We start from the raw sequence: 20,280 nt of genomic DNA on the forward strand, positions 1-20,280 counted from the left end.
TGTAAACACAGCACCATGTATAAAGTGTAAATGATGACATGCTTCACTGACCTTAGCTCTCTGGTTCTGGAACCACACCTGCACCACACGAACACTGAGTCCAGTCTCTGCAGCCAGAGTCTCTCTTACCTGCAAATCACAGCACATACACATTCATCAGCCCATTTTACATGCTACATACATATACATATTACATACGTATAAGTACAGCATTTAATGATAAGAAAACAGTAGAAACGGGAAATGGTGCAGAGTTGATTTTGGAGTACCAAACATGGACCTCCACCCACAGTTCTAAAGAAAATTATTTAAGTAATTTGTCTTATTTTCATGTATTCATCTGATCTTGCTGACTTTCAGGAGGAGGCTGTTGTCTCTGCACCAGTCCTCCAGGTGGGTAATCTCCATCAAATAGTCCTCCTCGTTGTTGTTGGAGATCAGACCTACCACTGCTGTGTTGTCAGCAAACTTAATGATGGTGTTAGAGTCTGATGTGGACAAGCAGTAATGAATGTAGAGTGAGTACAGCAGAGGGCTCAGCACACAGCCCTGGGGACGACCGATGTTCAGGGTGCATGAGTGGGACAGGTGTTTTCCCACTTGAACCACCTGTGGTCTGCTCGTCAAAAAGCTGTAGACCCACCTGCATAGGGAGGAGGTGAATCCGAGGTCCTGCAGCTTCATGACCAGTCTGGAGGAGATTATGGTGATGAATGCCGAACTGAAGTCCACAAACAGCATTCGCACATAATTCCCCTTCCTAGTGTCCAGGTGGGCCAGGGCTGTGTGTAGCAGGTGGTTGATGACGTCCTCTGTGGATCTATTGGGCTGGTATGCAAATTGTAGGGGGTCCAGGGAGGCAGGTAGGGAGGAGGTGATGGAGTGTCGAACCAGTTTTTCAAAACATTTCATCACCACAGAGGTAAGAGCAATGGGTTGGTAGTCATTCAGACAACTGGGCTTGGCTTTCTTGGGGACTGGAACAATGACGGACTGCCTAAAGCACCTGAGGGTGATGGTTGAGCGGTTGAATATTTCTGTGAAAACCAGTGCTAGGTGGTTGGCACATGTATACCTTTTCATGGAAACGGTATTCCCTGATGGCTGTGACCTATTTCAGCAGGATAGTGTGCTGTGCCACAAAGCAAAAATGAATGGTTCAGGAATGACTTGAGGAGCACAACAACAAGGTTGAGGTGCTGGCCTTCCAATTCCCCAGATCTCAATCCAATTGAGCATCTGTGGGATGTGCTGGACAAAGAAATCGGATCCATGGAGGCCTCACCTCGCGCCTTACAGGACTTAAAGGATCTGCTGCTAACATCTTGGTGCCCATTACCACAGCACACCTTCAGGACGTCTAGGGGAGTCCTTGCCTTGATGGGTCAGGGCTGTTTTGGCGGCAAAACGGGGACCGACACAAAATCAAGCAGGCGGTCATAATGTTACACTTGATCGGTGTATATTTGCAAGTAAGCAGCTCACCCACAAAACCTACACCTCATTTGTGGTTTTTTTCAACCTGTATTCAAAATTACGTCACACAGTGATTAGCTCAAGGCTTGTGGATCTTGTATTATAGTTACACAGTTTTTCTTCTCCATATTACTAGACTTTAAATGCTTCAGTCGTACTTAACTGCACTGCTTTCAGTTTGATTTCCGCATTTCAAAAAATAAGTGATCAACCCAAACAAAAGTTCAATTTTTTGACTTTACTACCAAAAAACTTAACAATATCATTCAATGTCAAGTGCATCATTTCAGTAATATCTTACCATATCCTTATACAGTATGTACACTGTCTACCTCTTCTTACCTTTCTGCAGGGTTTGGAGGAGACCTCAAATGAGGCCTTAAAGGCTCTCCTCTGCTGGGTGGTGAGGATAGTGCGAGGCCGTTTTGGCCTACGAGAGTCTTTGCTGTCTTCACAGCCTTTTCCTGCTGCAGGGAATTTCTCTGACTTCATGTCCAAATCCTCACCCTCACTTTTATCTGTCACCACAAAACATGCAATTAATTTATTTCATTTGAACTGCATCTGTTTTTTTTTTTGTTTTTGTTTTTTTTTTTTTGCACTGCAAGCAAGGTAAAATCCATGATACTATTAATGATAAGCAATCTCCAACTTCTAGATTATTACAGTACATGAAGAAATCCATAAGATATGCTTTAAAATTTTGTTGTAGTCTGTTACAGTCTGTTACAGAATCTCCAGTCTTACCTGAGTCCGAGTTCTCTGGACTGACTGTGCTGAAAAAATCCCCCTCCCTCTCATAGTCACTTTTGCACAGCAGCTGACCTTCTTTTAAGACAAACTCATCTCCTTTGCACAGCTGGCGTTCACAGATGAAGCAGCAGAAGCAACTGACGTGGTAAACACTCTCTGGAGCTCGCATTACAAAGTCTGTCGGTGCTATTTTCTCCAGGCAGCCGCTACACTTAGTTGCAAACAACCTGAGAGTAGACAGAAGGAGAGAGCCGACTGTTATCAGTGCGCATCGTCCACCGTCCATTGCTAACTTTGAATACTGTTGATCACTTTCTATAATTTCATTGGTGATAAGCCACAGAGACTTCCCTTCAAAATGTCTTATTCTCCCAGACTCTGACTTTTCATATTTCCACAGTGGCACCAAGTTACTAATCCAGTTGCCAATTTCACCTGACTTTTCTTCTGCTGGCATTTTTTTCATGATTTGCAGTGAAATACATTCTTTCTCCTCACAAGCTCACAGATGTTTGTCATACATAGAAATCTAAAGACAATTGTTTCACTCAATTAATTTAAAGAAAGACCATATAAACTGGGAACTGAACATTACAAACAATTTTCAGGGCACTGGTTCTGTCCATGTCAGGACTTTGCAATTATAGTATTTACACCCTTTTGGGGATGGGTGATCTCCATGAAATAGTCCTCCTCATTGTCGTTGGAGGTCAGGCCTACCACTGCTGTGTCGTCAGCAAACTTAATGATGGTGTTAGAGTCTGATGTGTAATGAATGTAGAGTGAGTACAGCAGAGGGCTCAGCACACAGCCCTGGGGGGCACCGATGTTCAGGGTGCGTGAGTGGGACAGGTGTTTTCCCACTCGAACCACCTGTGGTCTGCTGGTCAAAAAGCTGTAGACCCACCTGCACAGGGAGGAGGTGAATCCGAGTTCCTGCAGCTTCATGACCAGTCTGGAGGGGATTATGGTGATGAATGCTGAAGTCCACAAACAGCATTCGCACATAATTCCCCTTCCTAGTGTCCAGGTGGGCCAGAGCTGTGTGTAGCAGGTGATTGATGGCATCCTCTGTGGATCTATTGGGCTGGTATGCAAATTGTACGGGGTCCAGGGAGGCAGGTAGGGAGGAGGTGATGAAGTGTCGAACCAGTCTTTCAAAACATTTCATCACCACAGAGGTAAGAGCAATGGGTTGGTAGTCATTCAGACAGCTGGGCTTGGCTTTCTTGGGGACAGGAACAATGATGGACTGCTTAAAGCACCTGAGGATGATGCACTGGGAGAGCGAGAGGTTGAATATTTCCATGAACAAACTGGTTGGCACGGGCTTTCAGAACACAGCCTGTTATACCCTCAGGTCCTGTAGCCTTCTTGGTATTCATGCGTTTAAACATCAGCCTCACGTCATGCTCAGTCACAATGCGCGTTTCCTCCTCTCTGCCGGGCTGGGAGCCTCGAAGCGCAGATAAAAGTTGTTTGGTTCATTGGTCAGAGAGATGTCAGCACTCACCATGGGCATCGGTGTTGCTTTATAGTCCATCACAGTTCTTAGTCCCTGCCATAGTCCCCTGGTGTCCCTCTGCTGCAGCTGTGACTCCAGCTTCTCCCCATACCTCTGTTTGGCCTCCCTCATGGCTCTGCGGACGCCGTACGTAGCAGCTCGGTAAGGTCCCATGTCTCTGGTGGCAAGTCCTGTGTTGTAGGTGGTGGTGCGGGACTTCAGAGTGTCGCGGATGCCTTTGTTCACCCACGGCTTCTGGTTGGTAAACTCCCTGATGGTTCTTTGTGGGATAGTGTCTTCCAGTTGTTTCTCAATAAATCCTAATAATGATGTAGCAATGGGCCCACAGGAGGCCTGCTTGAAGACCTAATGAACATGGAAAGAATAGAGCCAATTTCCCTACTGCCCCCCACATCCACCTAATGATGAAATATGTGATCTTTGAAGAAGGAATTGGGTTCTTAACCCATTGATTCGTAACATGGGTCAAAAGTGACCCAAATCCAATGGAAAATGGGTATCTCCTGATGTGGTGTACGCATCAAAGGGTTAAATGCAGAAATGTTACTCAACCCGTATGTTCCGAGTCAGGTTCCCTTTGACTTATTTAAGATGCCTGATTCCCCCCCCCCCCATTTAATCGTCTTGTCAAAGATCCCATCAACTGTGCCACATGTTGATTACAACTGTTTAGGAAAGAAAAGTTGACTCATTACACTACAAGGTGAATGTATTTAATAGCTGTAATAAACCACGATTAGGAAAACAAAATATATACTACCAGTCAAAAGTTTGGACACACCTTGTCATTTATTAGTTTTTCTTTATTTTCATGGTTATTTACGTTGCAGATTCTCACTGAAGGCATCAAAACTATGAATGAACACACATGGAATTATGTAGTAAACAAAAAAGTGTAAAATAAGTCAAAACATGTTTTAAATTTTAGATTCTTCAAAATAGCCACCCCTTGCTTTTATCACTTCTTTGTACAGTCTTGGCATTTTCTTGATGTGCTTCATGAGGTAGTCACCTGAAATAGTTTTCCAACAGTCTTGAAGGAGTTTTTGATTGGTAGTGTATATGAGGCATTTGGAATAGCATTATAAATATGCAAAGAAATGCTGAGAAAATAGATTTTTAAAGCACTGTAATCTGGACAGAGAGCCTTCACGATGACTCATACAGCTCCTCTCATTCCTGTCTCATCCAAATTCAATTTACTTTAGTAGGCAGACGCAACCCTTTTTCCCCTAAAAACAACCCTTTCACTGATGAGAAGATTCTGTAAAACCCTGCATCAAATTCACTGACAGTGGTTTTTTTTAATTACTCAGTGTCATCGTTAGAAAAATGATTTCCTTCTGAAAACATTTACGTTCATAGTCGTTCAAGGCTACTATGATATAAGTAAGGTTAGGAAAACATAGTGGCTAAGACAAAAAAAAAAACAAATATGGTCACTGGGGGAAAAAAGAAGCTTCTTTCCTGAGTGAAAGTGGGACGCGATGCACATTCATCCACCACACTGATTTCCACACACTTCTTTTTTCCTCTATTTAAATGAGACCTCCTCCTGCATTGAAACAATACATAAAATGTGAAGTTTGAAGTCATCTAGGGACACAAATTGTAGTTCTTTTTTTGTGCTCAGTGCAGAATTGAAGTATAACCGTGATATTGTTTTGATTCATTTACAGTTAACCAAAGTCATCATATTTTCCTGACATGAGCACAGTTTTCAGGAAGTACAATGCTGGGGCTTAAAAGGAGTTGAGAGTGGTAGAGGAAAAAGAAATGTAACCCTAAGCCTGACACCACAATTTTGGAATTTTGGACCATCACTTTCTGAAATTATTTTTGTAGTGTTGGAATATATTATACATACAAAAGAGGACAACAGTAGTTGTGGAATTTTTTCAGCATTTACTTTTTATGTGTGAAAAAAACTTAACAGTTCAGATCCTCTCTGCTTTAATACCTCCACACATCTACTCACCAACACAGTCAGTATTAGTATTAGCATTAATTCCTCCCTTGCAGGAGAAACAAATCGCAGAATTGGAAATCCTGCAGGTGCTGTGTTCTTTGTCAGATAAAACACGGGGAGTCCAAATCCATCCACTTCACTATTTGCACAACGTGTGATGCTTTGTTGTCTGGGCTCATAGAGGGTGCTCTGTATGGATTAGGTCTATAGTTTTAACATGATGACCTTGAGCTAAGAGCAACCAATGAGCTGAGCCAAAACTGGGAATCAAGAAGAAGCCACAGTCTACAGCCAGCACAGATCTCTATAGACACATTCTTCCTCCTGACAGTTCAGAGTGAAAGTGAAAAAAACTCCCCAGAGACAGAGCAGGCAGAGAGAGATGAGAGAAGCCAAGGAGAGAGAAAAGATAGCCAGGGAACAAAAGACAAAAGAGAGAGTTGTGTGGATGGCCTTTTGGAAGTATGTGTGTGTGTTGGGGCAGATTGAGGCTCTATGAAGAAAAGAGAGCCGTTCTTTTCTTTACCTCCATACTCTAAACTGGACGTTAGGCAAATTTGAATTTCTCGTTGAAACCAACAAATTTTTCTGTCTATAAGCCAGATTGTTAATATGCTATCATTTGCCGATCAAACACAAACTTGAGGCTCATGAGAATATCATTAGTTTTCAAGTTAGTCTGGCAAACACCTAAGTACTGGACAAACTTCAATAATTATGCAAGTATGAAAGTTAAGGATCACCAATACATTTTAACCTGAGGGGCAAAAAAATGGGATTTGATCCAAATGTAGCACAAAATTTAACCAAATTTTTTAAGACCAGTAACGGATAATTTAAGAATGATCAAGTTTGCAAAACGGTCAGTATTACCAAGTTCTTTTTTTTCAAATGATCATTATTATTACTTATTATTTCACTGTTTGCAGATGCCGATAATTCCAGAGCCCTTGTTTGCTTGATTTCACTGGTGCATTTGATGCAGTCCGTGGCACTGCTCTACGTTTGTTGAGTTTAGTTGAAAAGGAGGAACTTGATGCAGAATCACAGAGCAAGAAGGGGGAATGGGAAATAAACAAAAGTAACAAACTATTTTTTCTGGTTTAGATGCAATATCAATTATATTACACTACCATTAAAAACTTTGGGGTCACTTAGATATGTCCTTGTTTTTGAAGGAAAAGCATTTTTTTTTCAATGAAGATCACATTAAATGAATCAGAAATACAGTCTAGACATTGTTAATGTGGTAAATGACTATTCTAGCTGTAAATGACTGATTTTTAATGGAATATCTCCATAGGGGTACAGAGGAACATTTCCAGCAACCATCACTCCTGTGTTCTAATGCTACACTGTGTTAATTAATCATGTTGAAAGGCTAATTGATGATTAGAAAACCCTTCTGCAATTATGTGCATGAATAAAAGTGCGAGTTTTCATGGAAAACATGAAATTGCCCGGGTGACTCCAAACTTTTGAATGGTAGTGTATATTTAGAATAATAATGACTACCCCTGTTGTTTATCATATAATTAGGTTTTCTTTTGTTAATGTAATGGTTTTAACTGACTTGTTGTAATGGTTTTATTTGTCTGAAGTTGTGCAGCACTTTGGTCAACACTTTGAAGTGTTTAAATATATAAATAAACTGACTTGAACTGACACACATACACAGCAATTTCTTCATTTACTAGAGAGATGACACTAAAGGCCAGTGAAAAAAAACCTAAAGACACAGACAGTAAAGTTATGCTATGTGTTCATAAAAATAAAAATGCTGTATGAGTGAACTGTTGAATGTGATGCTGTTGGTGTTTTTCTATAGATTGAATACGCAAATAATCAATTAAATGGAGGGTAATAAGGAGCTCCTACCATGATTACCTTTCATTGTTAAACTTTTACGTGATATGACTTGCACTGTTGTGATTATGCATTTCCTTTACTATAATATAAATGACAGTTGTAGGAATTTATAATGAATACTATTGGTCTTGTGAAATATTTTCTTCTTCATCTGAATACACAGTTTTAATTTTAAACAGTTGAATGAATAAATAGAAGTGGTCCAAACTATTTAATTGAAGCTCCTTCCCTCACCACTTTTTCAGCAATAGATTTCATAGTTTTCATGTTCTGTTTAGTAAACTCTATTCTCAGGTCATCACACACCTCAGCTGGACAAACTCTCATGCCAGCTAAACTTGTGGTTAGCTGCATAGTTTTTATAATGCTGCAAAAGGAGTTGGTGCAGGAGAATCTAACCATACATGGCTGACACATGGCTGAAATGGTTTAAAGAATCCTTAAGAAAAATTGTCACGTCAAGCTGTTGTATATTGTATATAGTGCAATTCTCAACATAAACTTCACAAATTATGCATGAACTGTTTTCTTTAGGTTGGCAGAGAACATACAGAACTAGAAAGATGTAAAAATAAGGTAAAGGATATGTAAAATTGCCTTGAATATGCTCAATATGTATGACAGATTTTAAAAAACTATTCAAATTTAAAGGTAGCATCAAGGCCTTTTCTGTAATGAACACATAGTTTTCTGTCTCAGGTAGAAGTATTTCACAATATTTACTATGACATCAATGTCATCGCAGATTCTCAGTTATCCAGGACATGGGAGTTATATGAGTTTCAGAAAAAAGTAACTGGACTTGTCTTTTAGGTTCTTGAAGACGTTTAACCTTTCATCCAAGAGGCTTCTTTGGTTTTAATATTAGAACTCAAGAACAGTTGACATCACACAGGATGTCAGATTTCAAAAAAACCCAACCTGCCACGATCCACAGTTCAAACAAAACAGCACACTAAAGTCTTGCTGGCTTTTGTTGTCATTCCATTCCACTAGTTCACTTATCTAATCAGCTTGCTTGACACACCTCCTTATCACATGACATTTGGGAGATGTGCGAACTGGAGCCCCTCAGAACCACAGTTACCCATAACACACTTCTCTGTGTAGGTTCACAGAGACATTTGGTTCCATTTTTGGAGATGGCTAATTGCAGCTTAAGCCGCTCTATATCCGTAAAGCAGAGAAAAATTGTGAAATGCAGGAGTGAATTTAGAAATTAGTATGGACATGGGATTCTTCCACCAAGAACAGCTTTATTACATTGCAAGTGAAAAAAATAAGCTACAGATCCCAGCTGCTCTGCAAAGTTTTTGTAACCCCTTTTCAAGCTTAGAGTTTTAAAGCAGCACATAGACAGTACCCATTTTCATCAGGATTAGGTCACATGCAAGAGCATTTCTGATCATCTTTAAGGCTTTCTTGTACAAATGCTCCATCAGATTCAGTGAAACCTGAGTTAGATTGCCTGTACTGTTACGGACAGCATTTCATATTTAAATAAAAAAATACAATGGAAGCTTATGATGTCATGTTGGGATACAGGCCCTTGGTTTAGGAAGATCTCTACAGCTCAGATCCTCTTCTCTTAACTTCTAAAATGTCAAATCTTTACCATGTATGTTCTTCTGAAATTGTGACTATAATTATTTGCCAAACTTCCTGTTATGTAATTACAGTTAAAGTTGTCACTTCTTCATCAGTTCACATCTGATATCAGAAACACATGATCAGACAGAATAATGATAATAATAGTTGAGTGAACATGTCAGTTTGGCACAAATGTTGATGTCACAAAACCAGACAGTCGTGTCCTCTATGTATTGTCCACCACAGTTTTACACTTAGTACTGCAGGACTGAAGGAAACAAAGTAACCACTATTCTACAACACGATGTACATTTAAACATTTAAACAAATAATACTTAATGGTGATACAAGTAAATATGTCAAGTCAAATTTAGACTCTCTCTATTAGGTATTTTCAGAAAAAAACTTTATAGAGAGAGGAGGCTCACTCAATATATTCACCAATGAAGTGAAGTCATCAGATTGTCAAGTAATTCTCAATTATCATACACACAACCTTGGTCGCTGTATAATCACATACACTTGCACTGATGGTTTGTCAGTGAAAACATTGCAGGATAGAGCTTCATCAGTGCTGATCTGTTTCTATTTTGATTCAAAGTCCACAAAAGATTTATCTTTGACTTCAGTTTAAATCGTGATGGTTCATTGACATCAGATATATACCAGTGGTGCCAGCACTTTGCAGAATTTATCCACTGTTGTAATTAAATGCACTTTGCGTCACCTTTCCTTGTTTTAAATATGCTATATAAATAAAGGTGACTAGATCTGATTCATTAAATATAAATGCATTATAGGCTAAATTGTAAATATTCTGGTTATAAAACCATCACTTAATTGTTTTTCTTAGGCGAATAAGAAAAGACAAAATGTGATGCATTTGTAGCTGTTCAAGCCTACATATGCAAAACAGCTGAGCATGAATCCACTTCACTGATCATTCAGAACATTATTGAATTGACAAAACATCAGTCTGATATCTGCAGGCAGGTGCTGTCTAGAGTTTTCTACCCAGCAAGGAAGAAATTAATAAAGTCAAATCCCACACCGTTTACTTTATACCTCATATACTCTCATCAACAAGCACAAAGTGAGATCTCAGATCAGTGTTATATGCAGTCTGCTCTTTCTAGTAGATCTTATAGATAAAGTCACAGGATTGTCAAGGACATACAAACACAACACCATCATCTCACAATGCCCAATCACAACAAGCTGGTAAACTGCAGCTGGTCCATAAGGATTGTAATTATTCATATCCCAGTTGTAGGATTGTCATGACTCAGTATGGCTAATATAATATAGTTATACTATCATCTTTGTGATGTTTTTGTTTAATCTTGAAAGAATAATAGATTGTGACAGAGTATGCATTTTGCAGATCCAACTAAACCACCTGCAATGTTTATACATATAGTGTATAATGTCTACCAGAAATGCAAAAATGATTCCATTGTCCTGCCCTCACCTCTTTCCAACACCACTATCTCTGATAGACTCCTTTAGGGAAAAGTAAACCTCCAGAAGGTGAATAAATGACAACATCTGACTGACGGTGAGATAATGAACATGCTAACAAACATGCAGAAGTGAGTCCCCAGAGAATCTCAAGGCCTCACTCTGACTTCTTGAGCTTTGGCTGAGCAAACAGCACATTCCCACTCTCTGAATCCTGCTTTTATTTCCCCCTGCCTCCTTCACAATCATCTTTTCATTGCTCCGACTAATTAAAACTCCAACAAGCTGCCCCCCGAACCGCCACCCACCCACCCAGCCTTCTCCTTTAGGTCACCCAGCTCCCTAAGGAGGGGGGACAAACAAGAAAACAGTGAAGGAACACACACAGTCTGTTCTAACTGCTTCATGCTTTCTCCACAACTCTTATCCTCTTTAATCCTGCACCTCTTTATGCTTGTTAAGCTGCTGGAGCTGTGTGGAAGCTTAGGGTGCAGGCCTAGGGGTCAAGGCTCCTCCAAAGAGGTGGCCCCTAGCAGTGGTGGTCCAGGTTCTGACTGAATTGGATCACTGAGAACTTTTCATGAATCTGTATTTGGGAAAAAAAAATCACTTACACTGCAAGCTACAGCACACAAGATTTTAAAAATATACAAGACTAAAAGTCTAGAGCCCCACCAAAATTGCTTGTTGAAGTTAAGAAGCCTGACTGGTTGCCCAAAGAAGCTGCCATGTTCGGTGGAAGCCATATGTTGGACAGGACCAACAGCAAAGTCCTGAGTTTTGAAGTTTGAGCACGAAGACAAGTAGACTGATTTTGTCTGGCTTTACTTCACAGTGATGGTGGATTTCTGCATCCCCACTGCACTGAGTCTTTCTTTAAATGCTGCGCTTGAAACGTACTTGCAGGAGGATTTTTCAGGTAACAGATAGTGAATTGTGAAATAGCTTCATGTGTGTTGGCCAGGTCATCTGCATCATCAAAACAAAACCAGAGATGTTCCCGAATAGGGTGCTCAACATTTCTCTCAGCTTGGCTGCCTCCCTGTTCTTTCAGTTGTGTGCAGCACAGCTCACCTGTGGTTGCTGATGTTATGAACAGAAGTTACAGTCAGAGAGAATGAAGACATTGTGCAATATTAGAGCTAAGGGATTTTGGAAAATTATGTTGTGGAAAGGGGCAGGTTGCCATGGTGGCTGTTGGCTGGTTATATGATATTAAATAGCTGTGATGGAGTGGTTGTGGACACCCTGTGTGACAAAGTGAATCCTTTTTTGAGTACTGTGTGTGTGAGAATGTGTGTGTCGCTTAAGGACATCTGTGTCTCTCTGGATTTTTTACAACTGTTAATTTGCACATTATTACCTTTATTTATACACCCATGCTGACAATTTTTTCCCTGCTCCAAGACTTCAGCCCAACACTTGGCAAGCTGCCTGAGGCACTACATGCACTAGCATGACAAAGTTTGTCACAATCAGTTCCATTTCTGATTTTTAAACAGCATGTAAAGGTGATTTCACCGTTACAGCAGAGCTGGGTAGTGCCGTGAGCAGGGCAGGGAGGGAGCTGCGGTTGCAGTTGTCTTCTCTTGGCAAAGATCAGAACAGCACCTCATGCCAAGTACCACACAGAGAGAGTCAATTAAAGTGGAGATGCCAAGACGCCGTAGGGAGATCCTCAGGTCCCAAAGAAAAGTGCTGATTGGCTGAGACTGACTTACAGAAAATAGAATAGCAAAAAGAGTGATGTGATAACCTTTCATCAGTGATTAGAGTAAAATTACCTGTGATTGGCTTTAATCTCCTGTCATGGCCTAGATTTTCTAAGGCTTAAAAATTGGGCCAAGAGGAGGCGTTCTCTCCATATGGAATAGTTGTCCATATGGAGAGAATATATGGAGAGAATATATCTAGATATCGCTATCTATCTATCTATCTATCTATCTATCTATCTATGTATATATATCATTTAAGACTATTGATGCAGCTGGCTTGGAGCTATGCCTTACCCTAAAGTCAGACTAAAACAGACAAAAAATATTCTACTCTGATCATTTATCAGTTTGTGTATGTACCACTTTAGCTTAACATAATACTTTGGAAAATGGTCTAGGATTATTGAACTTACTGGGAAAGCTGTCTACCAAAAGTAAGAGAAGTTTTCTGTTACCACAGTCATATTAAGAATATAAATTTAGAAATCACTTGTAAATGGAACTGCTAATGATCATCTCTAACTGATAAGCCCCATTGAACTTGTTTGCATTGAAAAGTTTAAGATACACGACTGCTTCAGTAAAAAGACTCCTCTAGTCTTTTTCTGAGTGTCGTTCGCAGGACAACAGCATGAACATGTGAAATAACAATAGTGACACTCCCCAAAACACAATGCTGGAACTGTGTGTGTACGAACACTGGAAGTCAACATACAGTACTGTCTAGACATTTTACCGCAAAATCACAAAAAGTCCTTGAAGCAAACCACAGCAAAGAAGAGCTGAGGATGTGAAAAGAAGCTTTATGAATCCTGCTTCAACATGCAGCCTCTCTGATACTCTCATATTTTGTTTATCTCCATCTGGGGGATTTTTCACCCCCTCCTGGGCAATGTTATTTACCTGCCAACTTATTGTGACTTCCAATGCTCTGAGCTGTGTACATGACGGTGTGTATACACACTGTGGTGAGGGTGATAGACCAAGAGCCTGGGGTGATAGTGTGTGCTATTGTTCATTTGTTATATCTGTCTCAAACTGAATTTTTGTATGGAACAAGCATGCACAGGTGTACCAACCACATACTCACAAAGCCAAGTCAATTTTTTTTATCTATGACTGGTTGTGTTTCTTTAATATCACGTGTTTCAAGATCTCAGCAAGCTATCTTGGTAAATGAAGTATATAAAAAAAAAGATGGACAAGACTAGAAAATAAGACCCAATTTGTATTAAAAGCTGTCAATTTACAGGGTTTTCAGTACCCGATAATTTCAACTAGAATCAGACGTTCTGAAAGTGGTTAACCGAAGTTTAATTGAAATGTTCATAGTTTACTACCATATCTGTTAAAAATGTCAGAATGTTCATGGTTTCCTTTGAGTGGGATAAGAGTAAATTATAGAATGTTTTACTTAACTAAAAACTCACCAAATATAAGAAGGGTGAAGTTGAATAAATATGAATGTAATTCACATCAACCAATCAATAAATCAAAGTTTAATTGTATAGCCCTTTAGAACAGCCCTAAGGGTGACCAAAGTGCTTCACTGTAAAAAACAAGAAAATAACTTCAATACAATACAGTAACTTAAAGCAGGACAAACAATCACACTCGCACTCACACCTACGGGCAAATTTAGAATCATCAATTAACCTCAGCATATTTTTGGACTTTGGGAGGAATCGGGAGTAGCCGGAGGAAACCCACTCATGCACAGGGAGAACATGAAAACTCCATGCAGAAACAACCCGGGCTGAGATTCGAACTGGGGATCTGCTAGCTGTGAGGTGACAATGCCAGCCACTGAGCCACTATGTCGCCTGGCTGTTATACAACAGAAGTTAAAGAGATATCAGGTCTTCTCAGGTTTGGAGTTTTAGTCTGAACAGTTTTAATGATCAACTTATGGAGTGTAACATAGGCTACTGACTAGATTCTCAGTCATCCAGGTCATGGTAATAGTAGGCGCTTCAGCAGAAATCAGCTAGACTTCTCTTTAAGGTTCTCTTTAGGTTTTAGAGCTAACATGGGCCATCAGCCGTTTGAGCTGGAGTGACTATAAAACTCTGAAACTCCTTATTAGTCAGAACTGAAGAAGCCTCCTGGATGAAGGTGAAACGTCTCCAAGAACCTTAAAGAGAAGTCCAGTTGATTTCTAGTGAAGGGCCTACGGTAGGCTCCAGGTCCTTCTGAAGAAAAATCTTCGTCATGTTTATGGAGAGGTTCTGTCGGACCTGGAGGTTTACACGGTATGGGAAGTTGTATGACACACCAAACCTACAGAGCCAATAATAGCCAATAGGAAAAACAAAAAGGAAAAGAGGCTGTGTTTACTGACAGAACATAAATAAGCTGTCATCCCTTTTTTTGAGAGGGGGTCTCTCCCACCATGACGGAGGCATCCTCCCCATTGCAATGATGCACTTTCATTCTCCGTATTGTATACAATATTCAATTTGCCAATAACCCAGCAGTGTGTTTGATATTTTATTTCAGGTTAGAACCCAGGTGTAAATTTACATGCATTTGGCTTCTTCAACTTCAGCTTTATTGTCATTCAGCAATGTACGTAGTACACAGTTAAACAAAATGACGTTTCTCACATCCAGTCACAGTGCAGAAATAAAGAGAATACTATAAAAAGTTAAGAATAAATATAAGGTGAAAATTAAATCAAAATTAAAAAGACTAAAATTTAAAAAACAAAAACAAAACAAAAACACAAGCATATATCAGACACAATCATACTCGCTACTGGGGTGATAATGAGTGAGATTAATGAGACTACAGTTTGGAGGTGATGGGTCTGTGTGCAGGTCTACATGTGTTCTCTTTTCTGAATTCCTCATTACATCATAGGGCATTTGTAAAACATGTTTGTGTTTTTTTTGTTAAGATTTGGCAGGAAATTAGCGCCATGTTGGTCTTTATTCCAAAGAGTTTCGAGGGGTGTGCAGAGCGACAGACGTGAGGCAAACATTACTGCACAAGGTAACAGACAGGCGCACAAGAGCAGCAAATAGAAAGTTGGTTATTGTAGTTTGGCTTCTTATCAAACGACAAGCAGATGCCGCAGTGGCATAACTCCGTGTCTGAATACACAGATATTATTGACATATATTTAGATTCAGTGTCTCTAACACTGCCTAAAAATAGAATTATCTTGCTACAGCCTCTGCATCTAATGTCACGTAGTGGCAGCTTCTCCTTCTCTCTCTCTCTCTCCAGGTGTGTGGCGTGGAGAGCAGGTGCTGTCCATCAGTAATCAGGCAGGTGTGACCAATCAGCGACAACCTCTCCTTCTCCATAGAAGCAGGGCTCGGCCGTCACTCTTTGCTGGACTGTTGAACAACCCAGTCAGTGTTTCGCTGCTGGTTCCCAGTCCAGCTCTTAAGTCTGTGTTCTGGCACTAATTCTGTTTCCCTGTCCTGCAGTTTGGATCCCGCCTGCCTGCTCTTCCGCTTACCTTCCAGCTGCCACCCTGGTACCCAGTTATCGTATACAGCTCTGATTCTAGCTTCCTGTTCCTGTCAACATTCCGAGTCTGAGTTATCTTCAGAGCATTCCTGCCTGCTAGTCTTTGCATTTGTTTGTACACGCCGTTTTGGGGCGTAGGCAGTTTAGCTTGAGTAATTTATTCTGCTTTCCTGTCGCCTAGTTTAGTATCGTTCTTGTTACACCTCCAGCCCTTGAGGGATCCTCCTTGAGTTCCATGTATCCCGTTCAGTTTATGTCATTCCTGTAATTCATTCTATTTGTTGTAAATAAATTACTGCGTTGAAATCCTCTGCTGCTGTGTTTTCATTGCCTGCACCTGAGTCTCTGTATCAGGAAAGTAACACATCTCCAATATCTTTTTGCAAATAAACATTCCTAAAGCTGATTAGAAATTATAGAGACAGAAAAAAATGCAATGTACAACTGCAGAATGTGCCTTGAATGTTTTTGCTCCTCCGGTATTTCAGTGATGGTACATTCAATGAAAAAGCAAAAAGGAGCTGCAAATAGCAATTTGAGTAACAATTTTACCTCAATGAGTTCATTTTAATGTCACATCATCCCTAAATTAATTTAATTAATTGCATGTTTAAGTGAATGTTGGGTTACTTCTTCACACATGATTGAACTCCTTTTTGTTAGTCAAATATGGCAACACAGGCTGGAATAGAATTATCTGCTGAATGTATGACATGGGGTCAGGTGCTACGCCCACCAGACAGTAGGCAGGAGTGGGTGTCTAGGTGCACCGCCCCCTGGTGGCGTAGACTAGCTCTGGGGACATGGAACATCACCTCCCTGGTGGGGAAGGAAGCTGAGCTGGAGGTGGAGCGATACCGGCTAGATATAGTTGGGCTCACCTCCACGCACAGCAAGGGTTACAGAACCAAAATCCTGGAGAGCGGTTGGACTCTCTCTTTTGCCCAGGGTGAGAGACGCCGGGCGGGTGTAAGTAAACTCACAAGCCCCTGGCTGAGCACCATTTTGTTGAAGTTCTCCCCGGAGAACGAGAGGGTCGCCTCTGTATGACTTCATGTTGCAGAGGGGAAAACTCTGACTGTTGTCTGTGTGTACGTGCAGAACAGCAGTCCAGAGTATTCGGCCTTCTTGGAGTCTCTGGGTGGTGTCCTGGAAGGGGGACCACCTGAGGACTCCATGGTTCTCCTGGGGGACTTCAACGCTCGCGTGTGCAACGATGGAGAAACCTGGAGGGGGGTGACCGGGAGGAACGACCGACCCGATCTGACCCCGACTGGTGCTTTGTTGTTGGACTTCTGTGCTTTTCATAGATTGTCCATAACAAACACCATGTTCGAGCATAAGGTTGCTCATTAGTGTACTTGGTACCAGAGCACCGTAGGTCTAAGGTCGATGATCGACTTCACAGTCGTATCGTCAGACCTGCGGCCTTATGTTTTGGACGCTCGGGTGAAGAGAGGTGCAGAGCTGTCAACTGATCTTAATGTGGGCAAGTTAAACCAAAAAGTTACATTTTTTTGAGTACATTAAATTGTGTGGACATTTACGTGGAGGAAGAGAAGGAGCTGTGTATCAGCGTCTGATAGTGACAGAATATACCTATGCAAGTCAACCTCATTTACTCTACAGCACTGTGACTTTGATCACAAAGGTCATATAGTGTGGAAAAGTACAACCCTGCCTCAGTAAACATGCATTACATGTTTCTTTAATTGTTTTAATTGAATGAAGAACTACATTTATGAGCAGCATCGGGCCTGCTCTGCATTGTTTGATTCAAAATGTATTTGCTGTTTCAGTTGAGTTATATGGAAATGTATTTAAAAAAAACAAAAAAAAAACAGGTGAAGTGACTGGTAAAATAACTTCAAAATGTATCTTTAAATATGTGCTTCTCTTTTTGTGTGTCTTTCTCACCAATTATGACTTTGCACTGCAGCTTGTATCTCCATGTGGCTGTCCATTCAAGCAGCAGTTTAACACCTGCTTTGCTCTCATGTTAACTTCCTGGTCTTTACATCAGGTACAGTGAATATTTGAGTGGATTTCCATTCTCTTTTCCCATGTTTTGCATGCATGCTAAATATGATTATTATTATTTTTTTTTTTGCAGTGCCATTTTTTAAATTTTATCGAGGCAAAACTGCAGTGTGATTTTTAATTAACTAAGGCAGATCATAGGATTTCTGTTTAGTATTTGAAAAGGGGCAGCAAACATTAGACATGTGAAGCAACTCACTGTGTCAAAACACAGCGATGCTTTGTGTTAAATGCTAACATCAGCATTTGTTGATAGTCTGTAAAGCTGTAAGAATAGGGACTGCTCCAACCAAGAGCCAACATTTCCAGTTTGGGGAATTTTCAGAAAAAAAATATGAATAATCATTTACATTTCTGATGCTACAATCAACAATAAAAAACATTTAGAAAATGTAGTGAAAATGCCTTGCCATCTGTATGTGCAGTTCTGCCTTGGTTGCAGGATTTTATCTGCTGTCAGGAACATGTGTAACCTGACTGCTCAGGACATGTTTGCATTGTTTAGTGTGCCTTTGCATGATTACCATGTGTATAAATATTTCTCTGTCTTCCATTACTCTACTAATTTCTTACCTTGTTTTAATTTTACAATACTGTTTTGCAGGCGAATGTATTAAAGATACCCTCAGACATATCAGTCCATGCGGATTAAAAGTGAGGCACTATTTTCTTTCAGCATTTCAGTCTGCCCAGGGCTGCTACTAATAAACATCCTGGAGGCACTGGGACTTAACACCACTTATACCCTCATAAATAGGCAAAGCCTTGAAGACTACTAACAAAGAGAGTCCTAGGGAGGCCGGTGGCTCACTTTATTTCCCAGGGGATCCCTCCTCCCATCAGTAGCCCCAGAACTGGTCTTAAGAGACTCCCCACACCCCAACCCACCCCTTCCCCCCGTCACAGTCCTCCCCCAGGCCAAGACAGTACCGACACCTGGCTCTCCTTCTGACAGAGAGGCCATCAGAGAAAGATACCCTCCGCCTTCATGAGCCGTGCTCGACTGCTGAGCTGTCTTTGTTTCAGACAGAGAAGAATCAGGGCCACGTAAAACAAAATGACTTCTCTGATTGATGTCAGAAATCTGAATTACAAAAATAAAATCAATTCATGTTTGAATTCTGACATTTTTCTGTTTTTGTTAGAACTGAAAGAATCACTGAAATATAGAATAAATATTATGACAGATGGTTGTGGACATTTGGATTAAAGAGTGTATGATACATACAAGAATATTGTGACTTCAGTGTTAGCCTGCCAAACTACCAAATGCGCCACAATTTTTACTTTATATAGGAAATATGCCTAATCCTAGGGTTTTCCTCCCCCCCAGAAGAAATTCAACTTTTTTTCAAGTGACTGTTATTCTCTTCATTAGATACTAGTCTTGTGAAGTCCATTCAGATGGGACATTGCACACACCGTGACATTTGCTTGCAATATAATTTCAGTCATTTCCTTTGGTCACTGATCACTATATACATTCATGGAAAAAAGTATTAGACCAACTTTGTTTTCTTCAATTTCTTGTTCATTTCAGTGCCTGGTACCACTAAAGGTATATTGCCTGAAGAAGACAATGAACACGAAAAATGCAGCTGATTACATCATACTTTATGTCCTAGTTGATATACTTAAGATTAATTGTATTCTCAGGATATATAAGAGGCCATTTCATGTCATGGGCAGCACTGCACCTGCAAAGACCTACAGTGGTTTCCTGCTTACATTCAAGCCGTAGCACAACTCAGAAGTTGTCAGCTCTCACATAATGCCTAAAACAAAAGAATTATATGAAGACACAAAGGCAGCAATCTTGGCACTGCTGGTAGTAAAAAACTGAAGATCTCCAAGACAGCGGTTCATTACATCAAAAAAAACAAGTCCAACATGGTTCTACCAAACTGCTAGCTGGTTGCGGCAGGAAACATCTTTCTACCCCACAAGATGACCGTCACTCATCCGTTCCTGTGTCAGGAATCATCGCCGGATCTCCAGGGACTTTAAAAATGAGTGTGTATATATATATATATATATATATATATATATATATATATATATATATATATATATATATATACACACATACACACACACACACACACACACACACACACACACACACACATGAATGTATGGCTTATTTAATTTTTCTTGTCATCAAGTCCCTTTTTGAATAGAACTGTGCATATTTTTCTACTGTGATGTTAACTACTGGCCAAAGTAAATATTTCACTAATGTTCCCAACCCAGCCAAAAACACGCACACGCACACGCACACGCACACACACACACACACACACACACACACACCATATATATAGTAGGAAGACGGGAGTGTGGATACCACACATACACAGAATGAAAGGAAAGCAAAGTGTGTCCAGGTTTCCTAAAGAATA

General features: G+C 40.4%; 1 protein-coding gene across 1 annotated transcript in view; it reads right to left on the reverse strand.

Moving 5' to 3' along the window:
- The window catches only part of LOC111582483 (LIM/homeobox protein LMX-1.2-like), a 54,030-nt gene that overhangs the window by 8,699 nt on the left and 25,051 nt on the right, over positions 1-20,280 (reverse strand). Inside the window, exons 3-5 of the mRNA XM_055019036.1 lie at positions 2,224-2,456; positions 1,819-1,994; positions 52-129 (exon numbers count right to left, since the gene is read on the reverse strand). Coding sequence (XP_054875011.1) covers positions 52-129; positions 1,819-1,994; positions 2,224-2,456 — 487 coding nt within the window. The remainder of the gene's footprint in view (positions 1-51; positions 130-1,818; positions 1,995-2,223; positions 2,457-20,280) is intronic.

The sequence above is a fragment of the Amphiprion ocellaris genome, chromosome 17 (assembly GCF_022539595.1).
Source record: "Amphiprion ocellaris isolate individual 3 ecotype Okinawa chromosome 17, ASM2253959v1, whole genome shotgun sequence".
In the NCBI taxonomy this organism is placed as follows: Eukaryota; Metazoa; Chordata; class Actinopteri; family Pomacentridae; genus Amphiprion; species Amphiprion ocellaris.